The following is a 20,434-nucleotide window of genomic DNA, read 5'->3' on the forward strand; positions in this document are numbered from 1 at the left end:
GGATGTCCCGTGTCTGCAAAACAGCTAACTATACACACCTTGGCCAGTGTTTTAAAGCAGGTGACAGACTGCCCTCAGTGCAAACTGGGTTTTGGACATCTTTCTGTCCTAAGAGAAGACTGAAGCTTCATCACAGGAAACCTTTACATTATAGTGAATGTTCATGGAGCACCTTCAGTAAGCATTTTTTAATACCTTTTCACAGCAGTGATACTTTTATTCTGAGTGCAAGCGCTTTTGACTGTTCCCTCCATTATCCTTCACATCAGATATCGCAGCATCCGCCTATCATAGAATATTAGGATGTATATTGATTATCAGTTATAAATCCAATGGCAGTGAGGATGGGGGGGTGGGGGGGACTTCAGCCACACAGAAAGCCACTCCTCTGTAGCATTTGACAATGTGAGTGTTATTGGCCTCACAGCCAGAACCAAGTATGGAAGTTGAAACTCATAGGCTGCTTGATTCAACGCCTTGCCTAGTTCCCCAACAATCATGTGGACTGTTCCCCAACAGTCGGCCAAAACAACCACTATTGATAGGGTTATTATCGTGGGAGCGAAAAGATCCCTTTTTAGGGAGACTTTTTCTTTTGGCAAAATGTGGCTGCAAGTATCGGAGGAGGAGGAAGGCTTCTTAACTTCCACATTGCAGGATCTTTTCCAGGGACCATTTATCCCTCGGCCAGGGAAAAAAATGAGATGACCACTGATTTTCTCCAGTGGGGCTAAAAGCAGCTAGGATGCAGTTTTCAGCTGCAAAACAGCCCAAGAGGAAAATATTAAGAAGCCCCTCCGCACTGGCCCCTTTCAAATTGCTGTTTTGACAGCTGGTGTTCTGCGAAAACAATAGGTAAAGGTAAAGGTACCCCTGCCCATACGGGTCAGTCGTGACCGACTCTAGGGTTGTGCACTCATCTCACTCTAGAGGCCGGGAGCCGGCGCCGTCTGAAGACACTTCCGGGTCACGTGGCCAGCGTGACGAAGCTGCTCTGGCGAGCCAGCACCAGCGCAGCACACAGAAACGCTGTTTACCTTCCCGCTATAAAGTGGTACCTATTTATCTACTTGCACTTAAGGGTGCTTTCGAACTGCTAGGTGGGCAGGAGCTGGGACCGAACGACGGGAGCTCACCCCGCCGCGGGGATTCGAACCGCCGACCATACGATCAGCAAGTCCTAGGCACTGAGGTTTTACCCACAGCACCACCCGAAAACAATAGCAACCCCTAAAAAGCAGCAGTGAACTCTGCTAACATGGGATTTCGCCTTCTGAGGAAAGGAGGACTTCTAATGCATCTTCCCATACAGCCCCCCACCCCACCCCCACCTTCTGTCTTGAGCAACCCTGATAAAACCTCATTTCGCCTTTGTTTATTTACATCTCCCAAGGCAGGCACCTTGTAACTTTCCAGGGAAGTTTAGGGTAATATTTAGCCCAAACCTCTTGCTCTCTGCACATTCCATCTACTGCTCCTTGTCCTTTCCTCAGAAATGCCACAAGTCCAGTACTTCCTAGCCCCTCTTTCCTCTCCCAGCCAACCAATTCCTTCCCCCGACCCGCATGCCCCTATAGCAGGCACTATGAAGCTTTCACGCTGCAAGGAGCTGGAGTGTGGACTCTAGTAGGAACCTATTATTAAGACCATCGCAGAACTGCACACCCTTTCCAGCATGAGTCTTCCAGGGCCCAACTGGAAGAGTCGCTGGAGGTTCATGGCAGTTTCTTTCACCCATTTAAAGGTAAAGGGACCCCTGACCATTAGGTCCAGTCGTGGCCGACTCTGAGGTTGCAGCGCTCATCTCACTTTATTGGCCAAGGGAGCCGGCATACAGCTTCCGGGTCATGTGGCCAGCATGACTAAGCCACCTCTGGCGAACCAGAGCAGCGCACGGAAACGCTGTTTACCTTCCTGTTGGAGCAGTACCTATTTATCTACTTGTACTTTGATGTGCTTTCGAACTGCTAGGTTGGCAGGAGCAGGGACTGAGCAACGGGAGCTCACCCCGTCACGGGGATTCGAACCGCCAACCTTCTGATCGGCAAGTCCTAGGCTCTGTGGTTTAACCCACAGCGCCACCTGTGTCCCATTTACATTTCTTAAAAATTCAACCACAGCACCTCCTCAATTGCACCAGAACCTCAGCAGCAGGGGTGGGGCAGGATATCACCTGTTCATTCTGCTCCATTTTCTCGATGTGACTCTGACCCCTGCAATTTAGGGGAAGCGCATGGCTCTTCCCAAAGAGATGTAGCTGTGAGTCAACGTTTACATGATTTAATACGCAGTTTGGCCCTTCTGTTTCCACAACCCAAATGCATTAAGGGCCCTATTTATAGCCAGGCAGACCTCTCTCCAGTCTCTGCCTCGGCTCGCCTGGCCAAACTCTAATTCAATCTGATCCATCACTCCTATTTGCCTCTGGATACATCTATTCCACACACACCCTCCCCAAAAAACCAACCACCACGTTGCTGCAGAAAGGATACTGAAGATGAGGGTGATGAAAGCCAGGGCTGCCAGGATGCTGCGCAGATGCCCAGTCCAGTAATGACCTCTGGATTTTGCCATGCGGTACGTCAAGATGGACTGAAGGAATATGAAAAGCATGCTGGTAGGGAACGCCACACCTGCCCCGATGTAGTGCAGAACTTTAGCATGGTCCACCTAGGAGAAAGAAGCAGCACCTGATTAGGAATCCAAAACACGCAGTCACAGAACTGTAGGGACCCCGAGGGTCATCTAACCCATGGGTAGGCAAACTAAGGCCCGTGGGCTGGATCCGGCCCATTCGCCTTCTAAATCCAGCCCCACGCACGGTCCGGGAATCAGCATGTTTTTATATGAGTAGAAGGTGCCCTTCTATTTAAAATGCACCTCTGGGTTATTTGTGGGGCATAGGAATTTGTTCATATTTTTTTTTTCAAAATATAGTCTGGCCCCCCACAAGGTCTGAGGCACAGTGGACCGGCCCCCTGCTGAAAAAGTGTGCTGACCCCATATCTAACCCAACCCCCTGTAATGCAGGAATCCGTTGGCCCAATGTGGGGCTCGAACACACAACCCTAAGATTGAGAGTCTCATCCTCTACCGACGGAGCTATCCCAGCAGTACACAACCAACTAGGTTGCCCAGTCTACACGTGCAGGAGAATGAGAATGTTTCTCTGATTCCATTTTTCGCAGCCAGTTGCTACAGAGAGCTTGTTGCCAGGATGATTTGCAGGGGTCGGCCCTTGGCAGATCCAGCTCCTTCGGCTTTGAACAGACATCCCTCCGCGCCCATTAAGAATAGTCAGAGGCAGGAAGAGAAAGCCAGACACTGCAATAAAGCATCAGCTGCTCAGGCAGCCCCGTCCTCCCTCTCCTCTCTTCACAGAGACACAGCAAACATCCAAAGCACGACTGCCAAACGAAGGGAAAGCAAACACAAGGACACAGTTAATACGCCTGGCCCCTCTGGGTGCAGCAGGTTCCCATTGCCCCCAGGTCAGCTACAAGGCCTCTCAGCAACAGACAAAAGGAAAAGAACGCGCTTGGCCAGGCCACTGGAGGAAGCCAAGTGTCACAAAATGCTGGGAAACTTTGAGTGTAAGTGTAAGGTAAAGGGACCCCTGACCATTAGGTCCAGTTGTGACCGACTCTGGGGTTGCGGCATTCATCTCGCTTTATTGGCCAAGGGAGCCGGCGTACAGCTTCCGGGTCATGTGGCCAGCATGACTAAGCCGCTTCTGGCGAACCAGAGCAGCGCATGGAAACGCCGTTTACCTTCCCGCCGGAGCGGTACCTATTTATCTACTTGCACTTTGACGTGCTTTCGAACTGCTAGGTTAGCAGGAGCAGGGACCGAGCAACGGGAGCTCACCCCGTCGCGGGGATTCGAACTGCCGACCTTCTGATCGGCAAGTCCTAAGCTCTGTGGTTTAACCCACAGCGCCACCCGCGTCCCTTGAGTGCAAGTGTAGAAAATGCCTAAAAACACCTACATCTGGTTCTAGAGACATCATCTGCAGACATCTAGGGCCGTCTAGGGACACTCTTTTAACATTTCGTCTCCCGGTCAATTCCTGCTAGGGATTCTCTATCCCAGGGGCGTAGTGTGGGGGAGGGGCCCTGCCGGGACGATTGCCCCAGACACATTTTTCTGGGGGGCGTGTGGCTCACGTTGCCCTCTCTGAGCCAGCCCTGTGACACTTTGCAAAGCTCTGGGAGGGCAGCATGAGAAGGACGCCACGCGCCCTTCGATCCCAGCCTTGCAGTCATAGGCAGCATTAAACTCTAGGGGGAGTGAGCAGCGGCAGATACGGGGGTCTATCAAGAACAGCTGATTTTGTGCCAGAAGAGGAACTGCAATGGTGTAAGCCGGGGTGGCCAACTCCAGAGAGACAGCGATCTACTTTCAGAATTAAAATCTGGCAATGATCTACCCCCGTTTTGGGGGGGTTCAGGTCAAAATTGTTGAGTTTTTTTAGGGAGGAGAAAAGTCCCGTTTTTGTGTGGTTCGGGTCGGAGTTGCTGAGCTTTATTTACGGAGGAGGAATGCCCCGTTTTTATACATATACTTTCTTAGGGGGAAAGTTCCGTTTTGGGGGGGGGGTTTAAAGACAAGGGTCAAAGGGGGAAAGTCACTCACAATAATATGGCTTTGAATGAAAACAGCCACAGAGCGAAAGCTCAGTCTTCCCTTCCACTGTTCAGACAACAATAGAGGGCAAGGGGGCGGGACAGGAGTCGGTTTCAATGACACTGAGGAAAGGGAGCCAGAGATCGACCCGCGACCTCGTGGGGATCTACCAGTAGATTGCGATCAACCTGTTGGACATCCCTCCTGTAAGCCACAGTGTCAAACTAAACCAGAAGCAGGGGCTCTATCTCAGGAGATCCAAAGACCCTTTGCTTTCTAACAAAGCAACTCCAAATCCCTCTCCCCCCACATCCAAATATGCTACTAGCTACAGACAGGAAAACCTTTGGGTTTGCGTTCTTAAAGCCCACAAATTTCCCCCTCCACAGCTTATCAGAGACTGGGGAGTGTGTTGAAACTGGGGCCACGGTGTAGGGGCGAAGGGTTAACTCCCCTCCCCTGACTTCAATCCCAAATGCCGTCACATATTTTTCGGGGGGGGGTGTTAGGAGATCCACCCCCCCCACAATGGTTTGATTCAGGCCATGTGGTTCAGAGCCAATGGGGCTGCAGCTACCTACAAAAGAAGGAGTTTGGGGAGGGCAGCCCAATGAAAAGTTCCATTCAGCGTCTTGGAGCAGTGAAAAAGGCAAATGCAATATTAGGAATTATGAGAAAAGGAACTAAAAATATAGTGGCAAATATAGCCAGGCCGCTAAATAAATTTACAAGACACCTGCAGTCAAATAACTGGTTGGCGGGTTTAAATATATGTGGCATTCAGCTTCCCACACTGCTCCTTGACCTTTGTTGCCCCCTTAAAATTGCCAGGTCACAATGCGGCAGTGAGAGAAGATGCCACAGGTGGAAGAATTCTCCTTTTCCATGACTATTAAAAGCAGAGGAACTCTGCCAGTGTCTGACACTAGAGTTAACCATGCTACGATTGCTTCCTTCTCCACGGATCCTAGTGTCAATAATGACACTCCTGTCCCTAGGCTCAACACTAGTGAAGTTTTCCACATATATGTGGGGTTTGCAGCCAAACCACAAATGCATGTTTTGCTAGACAAGCACAGGGCTACTACACAGAGAGTTCTTGAACTTCCTAGAGAGGGCTTTCTGTGAGGTCACTTCCCCTGCCTCCTTTGGGAGGGAATTTGGTAACAAAGGAGATAACCTTTGATACGTTCTCCTGCCTCTGAAGAGACTCTCTCTCCACCATGCTTCCAAAATGATCAGACATGTCTAGGCACTCCAGACACACACAATCAATTTTCAAGCCAACTTTTTATAATTTGTACCTGAGAAGTTTTCCTACTTATGTTCTATTTGCTGCCTGCATTGAAATGTAAGTAAGCCTTTTTTGTTTATCTTACTAAAAACGTGTGGTTCATTCTCTGCAACGGGGGTGAAGAGGGGGTGGTCAGCAGGCCACAGATAAAAGGGATTAAAAGGTGTATGTGTGTAATTTCTAAACCTTAGTAAGCCACAAAACATATAAGTGTTTTACCCCAGTAAAAAAGTTTCACAGGCTGCTTACATTTGTATTTCTCCCATCACGTGGATAACGTTTTAATTTTAATCTACAGATTTAATCCTCAATCTATCTCCTGAACTATAGACATGCCACTTGAATTTAACATCTCACCCCACTCATTCTGTGATAGCACAACAGAGAAATTATCTAAAAATAACATAAAATATCTCTACAATGCTCATATAAGCATAAGATGACTAGGTAATCAAGGCCACTGTTGTGCGATACTCAAAAGCAGAGCACCCTAGATAAGAGATATGCATTTTCCTCTTTAAACTCAAACTGCCCTCTCCTATCTTAAGGCTTTATATCAGAGACTGAAAGTTTGTCTATCTTCAGATGTTCTGGGACTACAACCCCCAACACTCCCAGCCAGCATGGCCGATGGGCAGGGGTGATAAAAGTTACAATCAAACAACACCTGGAAGGCCACAGATTTCCTATCACACTTTACACAAACGGTAGAGTCAGTCGTCTTACCTGGAAGTTGCCCACCATAATGAGGCCAGCTGCACAGATCCAGCCTAAAGCCAGCCCCAAAGTGTTGAGAAGGGAAGAGCCGTAATGCTCTATAACGTGCGCGTATCTCAGCAGGCCAACCAGCATCACTAGGAAAAGGAAGCAAGAATCAGCCTCAAGCATTGCCTGAAATGCCTCCACCTAACTTGCACACAAGACCGGCATTTCTGCCCCATCGTAAGCCAGAAGAAGAGCAAGAGTGTTGATTCCCCACCAAATGAGTTCTTGCAACTCATATGAAATATAAAGGTAAAGGGACCCCTGACCATTAGGTCCATCATGACCGACTCTGGGGTTGCGGCGCTCATCTCGCTTTATTGGCTGTGGCCAGCATGACTAAGCCGCTTCTGGCAAACCAGAGCAGCGCACGGAAACGCCGTTTACCTTCCCGCCAGAGCAGTACCTATTTATCTACTTGCACTTTGACGTGCTTTCGAACTGCTAGGTTGGCAGGAGCTGGGACCGAGCAATGGGAACTCACCCCGTTGAGGGGATTCAAACCACCAACCTTCTGATCGGCAAGTCCTAGGCTCTGTGGTTTAACCCACAGCGCCACCCGCGTCCCTAAATATAAAGGTAAAGGGACCCCTGACCATTAGGTCCAGTCGTCATACGAAATATATGAGGCAGCTAATGCCTAAAAATCTTTTTTTTTTTTTTTCATTTAAGAGAAAAAGATATTCCTAGCCTTTGGCTTATCTAACTATCCTCTATCTATCTATCTATCTATCTATCTATCATCTATCTATTTCAAAGCATGCCAGCACCACCAGCAAAACAGCTACAGTACTCAGGGCCTAAAATCTCAGCTAAAGTATCCATGACAGATGACCATCCAACCTCTGCTTAAAAACCTCCAAGGAAGGAGAGCCCACCACCTCCAGAGGGAGACCATTCCACTCCTTCACAATTTTCCATTCTCTCCCCCCCCCCCCATATTCTGTTCTCTAACACTTCTTTTCTTACAAAGAAATCCAAACATTTGCTTGGGGACAAACCGACTCACCCATGAATGAGCCCAAGCTGCAGATCAGGCTGAAGAAACAGCTCTCTGGAGGGAATGTACCACACTTGCTGTAGGGAGAACATTGAGAAGGTATCAAAGCATGTTATCTCATAAGACCAGATAAGGAGAACAGTCCCCAGTCAAATACTGCAACACATGAGGCCTTAGTCCTCACAGTGGCATGAAGACAAAGTTTTCTGTTCAGATTTTCCTGGATCTTATATTCTGGCCTGGAATTTCACTCTGACCTAGTAAATAAAACTCTCAAGAGAACTAAACGGTCATGTAGTTAGGACAGCCAAGATTATGTTGGAAGATTTAAATAAGGAAGGAGGGGCAATGTACAATTTAGCAGTGTTTAAATTGTAATTAATTTTACTCTTGCATATTATATTCTTTGCATGCAACAGCCACATTATATTTTCCTTTCTCAAAGATTCATTAATTATAATGTGTTGTTAATGTTATCTTATTTGATAATAAGAATAATAATTATATTTATACCCTACCCTCCCCAGCCAGGACTGGGCTCAGGGCAGCTAACATCAAAGTATGATACATTAAAAGCATAAATTAAACAATTGATTAAAATACAGCTTAAAATCAAATTTGGAGCAGAATAAAATCAGATGGCAACCCACGGATTATAATTATAGGGGATGGGAACATTGAGTGCTCACCAGGCCCAACTGTCTGTGCTTACGTCTTTTATAAATATGCTTACGGCTTTTATAAACTGAGCAGCCAGGACCATATAACACCAGTTCAAAAATACCTATATTGGCTCCCAGTACGTTTCCAACCACAATTCAAAGTGTTGGTGCTGACCTTTAAAGCTCTAAATGACTTTGGGCCTGTATACCCGAAAGAGCGTCTCCACCCTCATTGTTCAGCCTGGACCCTGAGGTCCACCTCCGAGGGCCTTCTGGCAGTTCCCTCACTGCGAGAAGTGAGGTTACAGGGAACCAGGCAGAGGGCCTTCTCGGTAGTGGCACCTCTGTGGAACACCCTCCCACCAGATGTCAAAGAGATAAACAATTACACAATTGATCAAAGACATCTGAAGGCAGTCCTGTATCAGGAAGCTTTTAATGTGTGATGTTCTACTGTGCTTTTGTATATTCTGTTGGAAGAAGCCCCAAGTGACTGGGGCAACCTCATCGGATGGACAGGGAACAAAAAATAAATTATTATTATAAGCCCCAGCAATCATCTGGTCAAGCAAGCAATAGTACAATTTAAGGACACACTCCAGCCAGGCAAAAGCATGAGAGGAGGACGCAGAGCTAGGCTGGTGAGGAGAAGTTGTGGCCTGGGAAGGCCAGTTGGATAGGAATGGAGGGCTGTATTTGGCCTGAAATTTCACATCCCTGGCCTGCAAGGCTCTTCTGAATTCCAGACATCACCCACCAACCTGCCCCAGGGAACAAGGAATGGCGTTCCCTTACCTGACAAGAGGGATATGATCCAACGTACAGCAGGAAATAGGGCTATCCAGCTCACAAGATTGATTATAAATCCTGCAAAGAAAAGCAGAGCGTATTACATGAAGGCTTTGCACCTCTAAACAAGGCAACAATTTTTAAAATCTCCCCCCCCAAAAAAAAAGAGGAATAACAGAAGAATAAGTTTGGGTCAATTCAGAAAGATGCCATCCTGTCTAGAAACGGCCCAAACTCCCCCAAATATCACTTAGCATCGAATTCTATGGGCCAGCAACAAAGAATGACAGGTGCAGTAGATTTCCCAAATACGGAGAATACAAAGAAGAACCAGGAAGCAGCATACTAACCAACTAGATATATATTCCCAAGGACAGATATTCTGCAGTGCCACACAACAGCTGGGCAAGCATGGAATTCTGAGAATCCCAATTTTTTTGTTTAAAAACGTTATATCTATCCCCATGAAGAATGGCTGTGAAGAGCAGCTCTTTCCAAATTTGCAACCGCTGAATGCAACAGAAGAGCAACAATATTAGGGACAAGGCCGGATTCTGAAGACCCAAAGACTTCTCAAACATATAAACCTAGTCTGAGGCCCTTATCTGTGTGTCCCTCCCAGAGAGGTTCGGTTCACCATTGGTTGATATCCTAAGTGAAGCTTGCCCAGTGCTGTCACAGACATTTTTTCCTGTACCACAAAGCCTTTCCTCTTCATGTGGGTATTTTGGTGGAAGCTTGGTGTTTTTTAAAACTTGCCTAGATACTGCTCTGTGTCAGGCAAATAACCCCAAGCATAGTGGACTGGTTTAGCACTCCTGGAAGCTCTAAAAAACAAAACAAAACAAATGCTCCTCTTTCCTCAGACGTCTTATTGGAAATACAGATCAGATGCAGATGAGGGTGGGGAGCATAGCTGTCAACTGTCCCTTATTTGGCGGGAAACTCCCTTATCCCAGCTCCATGTCCCGCTGCTATCCCGAATTGATGATGTCCCTTAAATTTCCCAGGTTTCATGCTCGCCTAGCTCAGGAGGGAAGCAGCGGCTCGGGGTCCTCCGCCTCAAGAGAGCACTTGCACAAGCTGCCGCGTCTCCGCCTACCCTTTTCCCCCTCAGGGGCGCGTCGTGAGGAGACGGGCGGCGGCGGCCGGGCAGGCAGCCCCTCTCTTGCGAGACTTCCGCCGTGCTGCCAGGGGAAGCCAGAGGTGGCAGTGGCAACAGCGGCTGAGGAGGCGGCCTGAGAGAGGAGAAAGAGGAGGGGAGGGGGAGGGATGCAGAAGGGCAGCGCTTCAGCGGCCGCCGCTGCGCCGCATCCACCTCATGCTGGGCTCGCGGGCGGCGTGGGCGAGAGTCTCTCTCCCTCTCGGGCAGGGAAGGGCTGATGGAACTCATAAGCTAAGCAAAATCCCTTATTTTGGCTGCTGATCCCTTATTTTCGAGGCTGCTGGTTCCTTATTTTCAAATCTGTAAGTTGACAGCTATGGGGGGGAGCCTCCCTTTCAAAGGCAACAGAGGCAGGCCTTCCTGCAGCTGGTTCTAGAAAGCGGAAGTGAGCCACCAGTTCAAGAGACTCCAAATGGCCCAGAGGAGGGGAGAGCTTTCCCTGGAATAGACATGACTCATGCACGGGTTTGGCCAGAGGATGCAACCATTCCCAGAAATTGCAAGGTGGCTTTGCCCTAAGGGGGAAACCTCAAGGGGGGAAGAGGAAACAAAGCAGGACTTGCCGAAACTGGTCTTCCAGTTTCTTGAAAGTCTTTTTCCCCCATGAAAGAGGCCTCTGTTTCTTTGTCCCATTCACTAACGGGTGCTTTCCTTTATCATTTTGATGGCTGCGGGACTGACCTTACCTTACTGGTTGAGAAGTGGCCGAGGGTGGTGTGTGTTTAAAGGTAAAGGACCCCTGAGAGTTAAGTCCAGTCGCGAACGACTCTGGGGTTGCGGTGCTCATCTCGCTTTACTGGCCGAGGGAGCCAGCGTTTGTCCGCAGACAGTTTTTCCAGGTCATGTGGCCAGCATGACTAAGCCGCTTCTGGTGAAACCAGAGGAGCGCACAGAAATGCCGTCTACCTTCCCACCGGAGTGGTACCTATTTATCTACTTGCACTTTGACGTGCTTTCGAACTGCTCGGTTGGCAGGAGTAGGGACTGAGCAATGGGAGCTCACCCCGTCGTGGGGATTCGAACCGCCAGCCTTCTGATCGGCAAGCCCTAGGCTCAGTGGTTTAGACCACAGCGCCACCTGCGTCCCGTGTTTGTGTTTAGTTCCCATTTTTCCAGTGCTCTCCAATTCCAGATTACTCCATGGCATCTTCCCCTGGGCTTTAACTGGTAGGGAGGCTGGCTACCAAGCCCCCGAGACTGGCGCATTTGTTGGTTTTGCTTTTAACCTAAGTCTTTCCTGTTTTCTAATCCATCTTTCCACACTGATGTATTTTAAAAGAGAAAAGGACTTCCCTTAAGAAGAATTAACAATGCACATCTGTCAGGAGCACAGCCTCTCCAGTTTCCAGAAAGCTCAGCCAAGGATATCATGGGGTTTTCGGGACAGGCATTCACTGCAGAATGCAGTGGAGAGATTATTTGTAAATGGAAGAAAAACACATCTGCAAAATCCCTTGGCCACATCAAAAGATACATAAAGCGTGACAAAAACTCTGCACTCCATGCATGCGAATTTCACCAAAGTCCCCTTTGGTAATATAAGAATGCAATTTCTTTTCTTATGAATGGGTGAATAATGGTCGAGGGAAATAAATTTTCAATGCATTAAGACACAGAAGCAGATTCTCTTTGCGTCACATCTAAAGATGAAAAGAGGTGGAAGGAACATTCTTTCATATGTGGTGGACTTGTAAAAAGGTAAATGAGCATTGGGAAATGATCCATAATGAATGGGAAAAATTGTTCAAAAGTACGTTCCAAAAAAAACAACAACACCCCAGTCCTTCCTGTTGGAGATAATTCTGACTGAAATTTTCAGGTGTCAAAAAAGGTTATTTATATATGCTACTCCTGCGGCCTGTGTTTTGTTAGCCCAAAAATGGAAAACAAGCGAGGTCCCAACTAAAGAAGAATGGCAACTTGACAGAATATGCACAACTTGCAGACTTAACATATAGAATAAGAGAACAAGAAGAACAAATGTTTAAAGAAGATTATAAATTCAACAGTATGAATAAGTTTTGATGGTTGCAATAATGGAATACTGAATGGTATAGTTTTTGTAAAATATGCAAGGATTTATGATATGTACACACAGAGCTTCCCAAGACGATGCTGGCACAGCCAAGCCTCCAGCTACACTTGCTTTCACCCTGCAAGATGCTAAAGCCAAAACAACTTGTTCCATATGGGGTAAGAATTTGGCTTCTACACCACCTGCTCATTACCCAGGTGAGGGAACATCTTTCAAATAAAACACGGAACCAAGAGAATTGCAGCAAGCGTCAGCGAATCCAGTTAGGGACCTGGTTTAGGAACTATTGCAATAGGACGGCCTTGCCAACAGAACCAGAACCAGTTAGAAAAGACTGCCCAGAGCAAATTTGTAACGAAGCTTACATAGGGTTTCCAACACAGCGCACAAAGAATAATAAAACATAATAATCAAAACAATTTGGGTCTCAATAAAAAAGGTGTGATATATATGCAGTAAATAAATGATACAGCTGAATGGTTTTTAAGACAACCGATTCCCTAACTTCTCAGGAGTTGGAACTAATTTTGAACGACAGGATTCCCGGAGGAAGAATGAGGAGAGCAGTACAAGGGTTTTCCTGATTGCATTCATTTGGAAGGACTGCCATGCAAATGATTTGCAGCAAAAGACTCGGATATGCAATCATAGAATTGTAGAGTTGGAAGGGACCCTACGGATCATCTAGTCCAACCCGCTACAATGCAGGAATATGCAGCTGTCCCATACGGGGATCGAACCTGCAACCTTGGCATTATCAGCACCACGGCCTCTAACCAAATGAGCTACTCAAGCAAAGATGCCTTGAGAGCATTACTGGAAAATTGGGCAGGGGGAGATCAAGAATGTGGACACCCCCATGCTTGATCCCTTCTCTTTTTATCCTCACAATAACTCTGTGAGGTAGGTTAGACTGAGAGGCAGAGACAGGCTCAGGCTCACCCAGTGAGCTTCATGGCCACATGGAAATTTGAACCCTGCTTTCTCTCAGGTCAGGGACGCGGGTGGCGCTGTGTGTTAAACCACAGAGCCTAGGGCTTGCCGATCAGAAGGTTGGCGGTTCGAATCCCCGCCACGGGGTGAGCTCCCGTTGCTCGGTCCCTGCTCCTGCCAACCTAGCAGTTCGAAAGCACGTCAAAGTGCAAGTAGATAAATAGGTACCGCTCCGGCGGGAAGGTAAACGGCGTTTCCGTGCGCTGCTCTGGTTCGCCAGAAGCGGCTTAGTCATGCTGGCCACATCACCCGGAAGCTGTACTCTGGCTTCCTCGGCCAATAAAGCGAGATGAGCGCCGCAACCCCAAAGTCAGCCACGACTGGACCTAATGGTCAGGGGTCCCTTTACCTTTCTCTCAGGTTCTAGTCTAGCAAGAGACAGGCACTGCCAGGAATATTTTCATTTGAACCGGCTCAGAAATGTGCAGGTTAAAATGGCAAATTCTCTCCTAAGCCTCACCCCATCCCCACAAAACCAGACAGAGGACATTTGGTGTCTCTCCATCTCCTTCCTAAGCTCTCTTTTGTTTACACCCTGAACTTATTTAAAAGCAGGAACACAAACAGTGGCAACCTCCTTCCTCCTCTCTCCCTCCTTGACCTTCCCCAAACCACAGCATTCTTGGCCCAGCTCAATATTATAATCCGCCCCCCCCCCCTGTTTATGCGACAGAAGCAACTAAGAAATCTTGGTGGATTCTTTTCCAGGGCAAGTATGTGCATCCATATTTTATATCAGCTATTTCCCAGCTGGAAATGCGGAATCAAACTAAATATAAGTCTTTTTCTTGGCTGAAATGCTTGGCCACGAAGAGCTTCCAAGAAACACATTCTGCTATCTCTCCGACTCATCTCCCAGCACACCCTGTTAACTTCTCCGGAATGATTTTCATCCTTGACTACTTCTGAAAAAAATGCAAGGGCAGTTGTGCCGAGGTTTGTGAAAAATGGGGCAGAATTGTGCTCCAAATTCAACTCAAAGGGAGCTAACAGAAGCCTTTATAATAAAAATATTGGCTGTATCAAAACTAATTCTAAAGGCTTTTATGTACAAATAAAAAACAACAACCAACAAGTCAGTGCCAGATCCGAACCCCTGCACAAGCCCAGTTGCCAGACAATTCATTGGTGTCTTCTAGTTGCATGGGAAGGAATTATACTGATAGGTGAAGGGATAAGGTCCATCTCTCCACAAGCTGCCTTGTGGTGAGAATTAGGCTCCCCCACCATGCCTATAACTAATTAAGGTGGAATTGGGGGCCAGTTTTTAGCCTGAGAGCCATACTTCCTTCTGGGCAATTTTCTGGTATCCCACATGCCAATGGTGGGTGAGGCAAGAGGGAAAAGTGGGAAGAGCATTGAACATAAACTTTTAGAAATCATAGAATTGTAGGGTTGGAAGGGACCCTGAGGATCATTTAGTCCAACCCCCTGCAATGCAGAAATATGCAGTTGCCCCCTACAGGTATCGAACCCGCAACCTGGGCATTATCAGCACCATGCTCTAACCAAATGAGCTGAGCCACCCTTTTGGTGTCTAGGGGCACATTTGTTCAAATGATAATAATTAATAAGGCTAGACGAATGCTCCAATAGTTGGAGCAGGGACACAGCCTGCAAAGTAGGGGGTTGGACTAGCTGACCCCCAAGGATTCCTTCCAATTCCTCGATTCTATGAAATAACTAGCATGACAAAAATGGAGCAGAGATCACTTTCCTGGCTTTTCCCACTGGAGCTATTTGACGACTTAAAATAACACAGCAGCAAAAAAATGAGAAGTCTCCAGAGAAACTGACTGTTCTCCAGCGGAAACGAAGATTTCCCATGCCAAATTTTCAGCCGAGGGTACAAATTGTCATCGTATTATGCTGAATAGAATTTATGTGCTTTGTAATGGCAGAATGCTGAAAAAGCTGTTCACCCGGTCCTATTTACCTAGGAAAGTAGCCCATCTGGAAGAGGAAGAACTCCGACCCTAAACCTTCTCTGTTTTGCAGGACGTCTTCAGGAGAAGACAGGGCTAAGGAGTAAACCCTACACAAATCTGGAGTGAGGACCCTAGGATGGTTGCATGGAGCCTTGTATGCCTCCTTCCGGCAACTCCTGCAGCCAAGCTGCTGCCAAACATATTGCTCTACTTCCCTTTGGACCAGAGAGTGGGATCTTGTTTGGGCAGCCCAGGACCTCCATGCACACTGCCCAGGATTGCACCCCAGGAAGGTCCCTTCGGTGCTCCTAATGTAGCGGTTTGACTTCACCCCCGGTGGAGCACTCCATTGTCTTTCAAGACACACGGATGCCAACAATTCTGGAAACTGGTTCTACCAACACCCACCTGCAAGGGATATGGGGTCAATTCATAAACAAGGCTAGCTCAAGGAATTTTGGTGCCCAAAGTAGAACATCTAAGTGAAAACACCACCACCACCACCATTTCCATCATGAACATGTGTGAGACTCCAAGAGCACAAGTCTCTCACTCTCCCACCCTTGATGGCACCCCAAAGCTGCCACCTGCCTCATCTTAGAGCAGGCACCCCCAAACTCCGCCCTCCAGATGTTTTGGTACTACAACTCCCATCACCCCTGACCACTGGTCTTGTTAGCTAGGGTTGATGGGAGTTGTAGTCCCAAAACATCTGGAGGGCCAAGTTTGGGGATGCCTGTCATATGCATGCGAAAGGTCCCAGTTTCAATCCCAGGTAGGCTTAGGAAACACTCCTGACACAAGATTTGCCCACCCGGGAAGAATGGCAGATGAAGTTGATGGACTATATGGAACTGGCGGAAATGACTGGCAGAATCCGAGACCAGGGAGAAGAGTCGGTGGAAGAAGGTTGGAAAAAATTTAAAGATTATCTACAGAAATACTGTAAAGTTAAGGAGCTTTAGAAAAAAGGTGGAATGAAGCTAGATGGCTTTGGCAGAATGTTAGACAGAATATGTTAAAATTAATTATAAGACAGAAAATAGATGAAGATGGAAAGGACTTGCTGAAATAATTAATTGAAGTGGAATACAAAAAGGGAGGCGTGAGGAAGTCAATGAAACAAGTGCATGAAAGTTAAGATTAGAAATATTGGAAGTGTTTTTAATTATTTTTGTTTTACTTTGTTGATTCAATGTTTTATGTAGTGTTTTCGTTTGTGTTTTTGTATTATGTTATATTGTTATGTCTAATCTTTCTTTTTTCTTTTTTTTCTTTTTAAAATTTCAATTTTTTTTTTTTTTAAAGGAAACACTCCTGTCTGAACCCTGGAGGGCTGCTGCTGCCCATCAGGCTAGATGGCCCAATGGACTCAGTCAGCAGAAGGCAGGTACCTGGGCTCCTAAGAGCCCCCTGTGTTCAGAGAGCAACACGTGGGATATGGGTGGGGAATAAAGTTTCGACAATTTGTGAAAAGGGTGTTGGAGAGAGTAATGGCTGAAATGTGACGCCACAACACTTTGGTTCATCAGGACTTGAGGCCAACTGGTACACTTCCTTTTGTTTCCTCACTATCCTCCACTTTCCATGCGATCTCTGCTCACTCGCTTAATATTTACTTGCCCTGCTCCATTTCCACTCTCTAAAATCCTCTGTCTGGGCAGCTTTCTGTGACTCTTTGCTTCCCCTGATAGGAACAGACTCTCCACAGCCACAGAGCAAGAAGGAATGCAACACACACAAGTCCACACAGGTGGCCCCCTGCAGCTGGATTCTCTAAGTTGGGGGGGGGCAGACAGTAGAAATGAAGCTGAAATGAAGGAAGGTAAACAAGGGGTAGACTTTTGTGCCAAAGGACTGTGAGCCCAGTTCAGTTCTGGTGCTGAAAATAAATTCCTGGGGTCTGAATGCTCTCGGAGACACCCTATTGTTTAATTTTAAACACATGCATTTTGCAGCTGGCTCCCATGGACTGCAAGAAGATCAAACCTCTCCATTCTTAAGGAAATCAGCCCTGAGTGCTCACTGGAAGGACAGACCCTGAAGCTGAGGCTCCAATACTTTGGCCACCTCGTGAGAATAGAAGACTCCCTGGAAAAGACCCTGATGTTGGGAAAGATGGAGGGCACAAGGAGAAGGGGACAACAGAGGACAAGATGATTGGACAGTGTTCTCGAAGCTACTAACATGAGTTTGACCAAGCTGCGGGAGGCAGTGGAAGACAAGAGTGCCTGGCGTGCTCTGGTCCATGGGGTCACAAAGAGTCGGACACAACTAAACGACTAAACAACAACAACTGGTTGGTAGGTCTTTGGAAGGTGGGGTGTCCTAGTGAGAAAGAAGAAAGGTGATCCTCTGTGCACCTCCTGTTCCAAGTGCAAGGCAGGACCTTTAAAGTTGCAGGATGCCAGAGCTGTTGCAGGATGTTGGATGCATGCAATTGCCCCTAGCATGCAGAGGTTCCTAGGTTCAATTCCTGGTGGCTCCAGACAGGGCTAGGAAACACTCCTGGCTGAAATCTTTTAGATAAGGCCCACAGAGAGACAGAGAGAGAGATATATGCATATCCACGACTCCTCTACATGAACCTCTGATCCCGACCGCAGCTTTGGGTTAAAAAATAACCTTAGTCCCTGCCCCAAAATTGTCCATTGATTGGGACCCTGCTACAAAATTTTAAGTGCTACATTAAAATGGGGAGAGAGCTTAGAAAGTGTAACAATATTTTTTATATTCATTTTTAGTCAAAAAGGGCATTCCTTTCATATAATAAATGGAGCTGCACTGTGGGCATTAAAATTGTACATATCCTTATGTACAATAAATACTTTAATGTGGAGGGAGGTTTGTAAGCAGTGAAGAGGAGGGAGTCAAAATATTGTTTTCATGCTATGCTTTGTAGCCAGTCTATGTTGCGTCTCTATTTACTAACTACTTGATCTATTCACCATGAAAGCCTATTGCTTCCTCATGACGCTGACGTATCCTGTGGAGAAGTTAAAAGTTCCCACAAAGAGAATCACAGAGTTGGACGGGACCCTGAATATAATCTAAGTCCAACCCCCTGTGATTGCAGGAATAAGCAGTTGTCCCATACAGGGATAGAACCTGCAACCTTGGCATTGATCAGCACCACACTCCAACCAGCTGAGCTATCCAGGTTCATAAAGACTAAGACTCCAGCCCCTCCTTCCTTTAGGATTTGGAGCCTTTAAGGATTAATGAGGTCCCTTTTCTAGCCAGGAGGGTGGGTGCTTATGTCTCTCAATCCATTTTGGCAGGAGGACTGGGCCCACCTACCTGTCAATCCTCTTGACATCAGGACGATGTCATTTTCCTTCGCCCTTGCAGTTTCAACTCAAACCACATGGGCAAAGTCACACGTATTCGCAAGCGCCAGCATTCTGCTAATCAGCACCACCTGCACATTGCACTCCCTTCGCTGGCACAGTTTGAAATCAAGCCACTACGGCTGGATGGCTGATCCCTGCAAACCACACCAGGCATCACTGTATATGGCAGTGTTTCCCAACCTTTGGTCTCCAGCTGTTTTTGGACTACAACTCCCATCATCCCTAGCTAGCAAGACCAGCGGTCAGGCATGATGGGAATTGTAGTCTGAAACAGCTGGAGACCAAAGGCATCAAGTGTAGGGAAAGTGGGCAGGGCTTGGGCAAAACAATCTGAATTACGATACCTGCAGGTTGGAGGTTTGCCGCCACTTAAGGTGAAACTGTCTAGCACGCCTCCTTTTTTCTCCACAAGCATGAAGACCACCAAGTGGTGGTTTTTTATTTTTAAGCCCTGTAATGCAGTGGGTGGGTAGTCTCTGTGCTTTAAATAGCGGACTACGTGCACCATGCAATTGTTGGCAAAACTGCAAACTTTCACATCTTCAGGCTTTCATAGTTAGAGTTCTTTAGCTACTTACATCATCTAGGCGGCCGACTTTGGGTTGAGGGGGAAAAATGAAAAGACTATGCAAGCACAGAGTCTAAGTAAACCGTAGCATCTTGCGCTTGAAATACCAGGTCAAGGTCTTTCCCCTCCTGGCTAGAAGCAGAATGCAAGCAAATGAGCAAGGATATTAGAAGCAGCCCAGGAAAACCCACAGAGACAGGCAGAGCCACCAACAAAAGCCATGGTGCAAAGGGAGGAAGAACTCTTACCAATTATGGACTGGACAGATGTGATTGTTGGACAGTGCCATGGCATACCTGCAGGGAATAAAAGAAAGAAGTGAAAGAAGTGATCGTGTTTGCTCTCCTCAAACACCCAACGACTGCTTCTCAGTTCTCTGCAGCCTAGGAGCAGCCCCAATGCTCAAGCCTCCATTAAGAATGCACAGTAAACAAGGTGTTCGGGCCAAAGGTGGGAGGCAATCTTCAAACTCCTGCCTCCTCAACCACTGATTCGGTGCATAGCCTTCAGCAAGTCATTTCTCTTAACCTTTGCTGCCCATCTATAAAGTGGTAGAGATTCTGGTGCAGTCTGGGTCAAGCTGCACTGCCGTTCAGCCTAAGCAACTGAGTAGCATCCTCCATCACACCTGGAGGCAACAGGTGTGTTAAGGATAGAGCACCAAACCAGCACACAACTTTGACACCAGTGCGCAGTCAATCGGACAAGCCTGGGCTTTGGGGTCAGTGTTAGATATGGAGATATGAAAGCTAGGAGCTAAATGGCACCTGAAACTGAGGTTATGGACGCAACAGCGGAACATCTAGGCGCGCTTTTTAATATAAAGTTAAAATTGAATGAACAGCAGCTAAAATAGTAGGTTCATTTTTCACATGGTCTAGTCCCTCCTCTGCCCACCCCCCCTAATATCTTTAAGAGGGTCTCTTCTCCAGTCTTCAGAGAGTAGCTGGAAGTGGGGAGGCTGAAAAAGGTCCTCCTTTCCTTCCACTCTGCAGTTTTAATCTGAAATCTTAGGCACGGTACTGCGCCCAGAGCTCAGAAATGGCTTCTGCTAATGAAATTCCCTGTCGCAAAACACACCTAGAACAATGGGAGTTTCGAACACTGTTTGGGATGTAACTGTGGCCCCTGATTTGAGTGTCAATTACAGAGTTTTGGGGATGGCACAGAAAGTGGGGTTTGTGGCACAAAACCAGTACACATCTTTGGCACCAGTATGGAGTCAAACGGATAACGTTGGGTTTTTAGCTATTTACTTG

At 47.2% G+C, this 20,434-nt stretch overlaps 1 protein-coding gene across 1 annotated transcript in view; it reads right to left on the minus strand.

Moving 5' to 3' along the window:
- Positions 1 to 20,434, minus strand: part of NFKB2 (nuclear factor kappa B subunit 2) — an 83,268-nt gene that overhangs the window by 48,245 nt on the left and 14,589 nt on the right. Inside the window, exons 2-5 of the mRNA XM_081864265.1 lie at positions 19,424 to 19,471; positions 9,140 to 9,211; positions 7,692 to 7,759; positions 6,647 to 6,774 (exon numbers count right to left, since the gene is read on the minus strand). Of these exons, the coding sequence (XP_081720391.1) occupies positions 6,647 to 6,774; positions 7,692 to 7,759; positions 9,140 to 9,211; positions 19,424 to 19,471 (316 nt within the window). The remainder of the gene's footprint in view (positions 1 to 6,646; positions 6,775 to 7,691; positions 7,760 to 9,139; positions 9,212 to 19,423; positions 19,472 to 20,434) is intronic.

The sequence above is a fragment of the Podarcis erhardii genome (assembly GCF_964252035.2).
Source record: "Podarcis erhardii genome assembly, chromosome: 5".
NCBI lineage: Eukaryota > Metazoa > Chordata > Lepidosauria > Squamata > Lacertidae > Podarcis > Podarcis erhardii.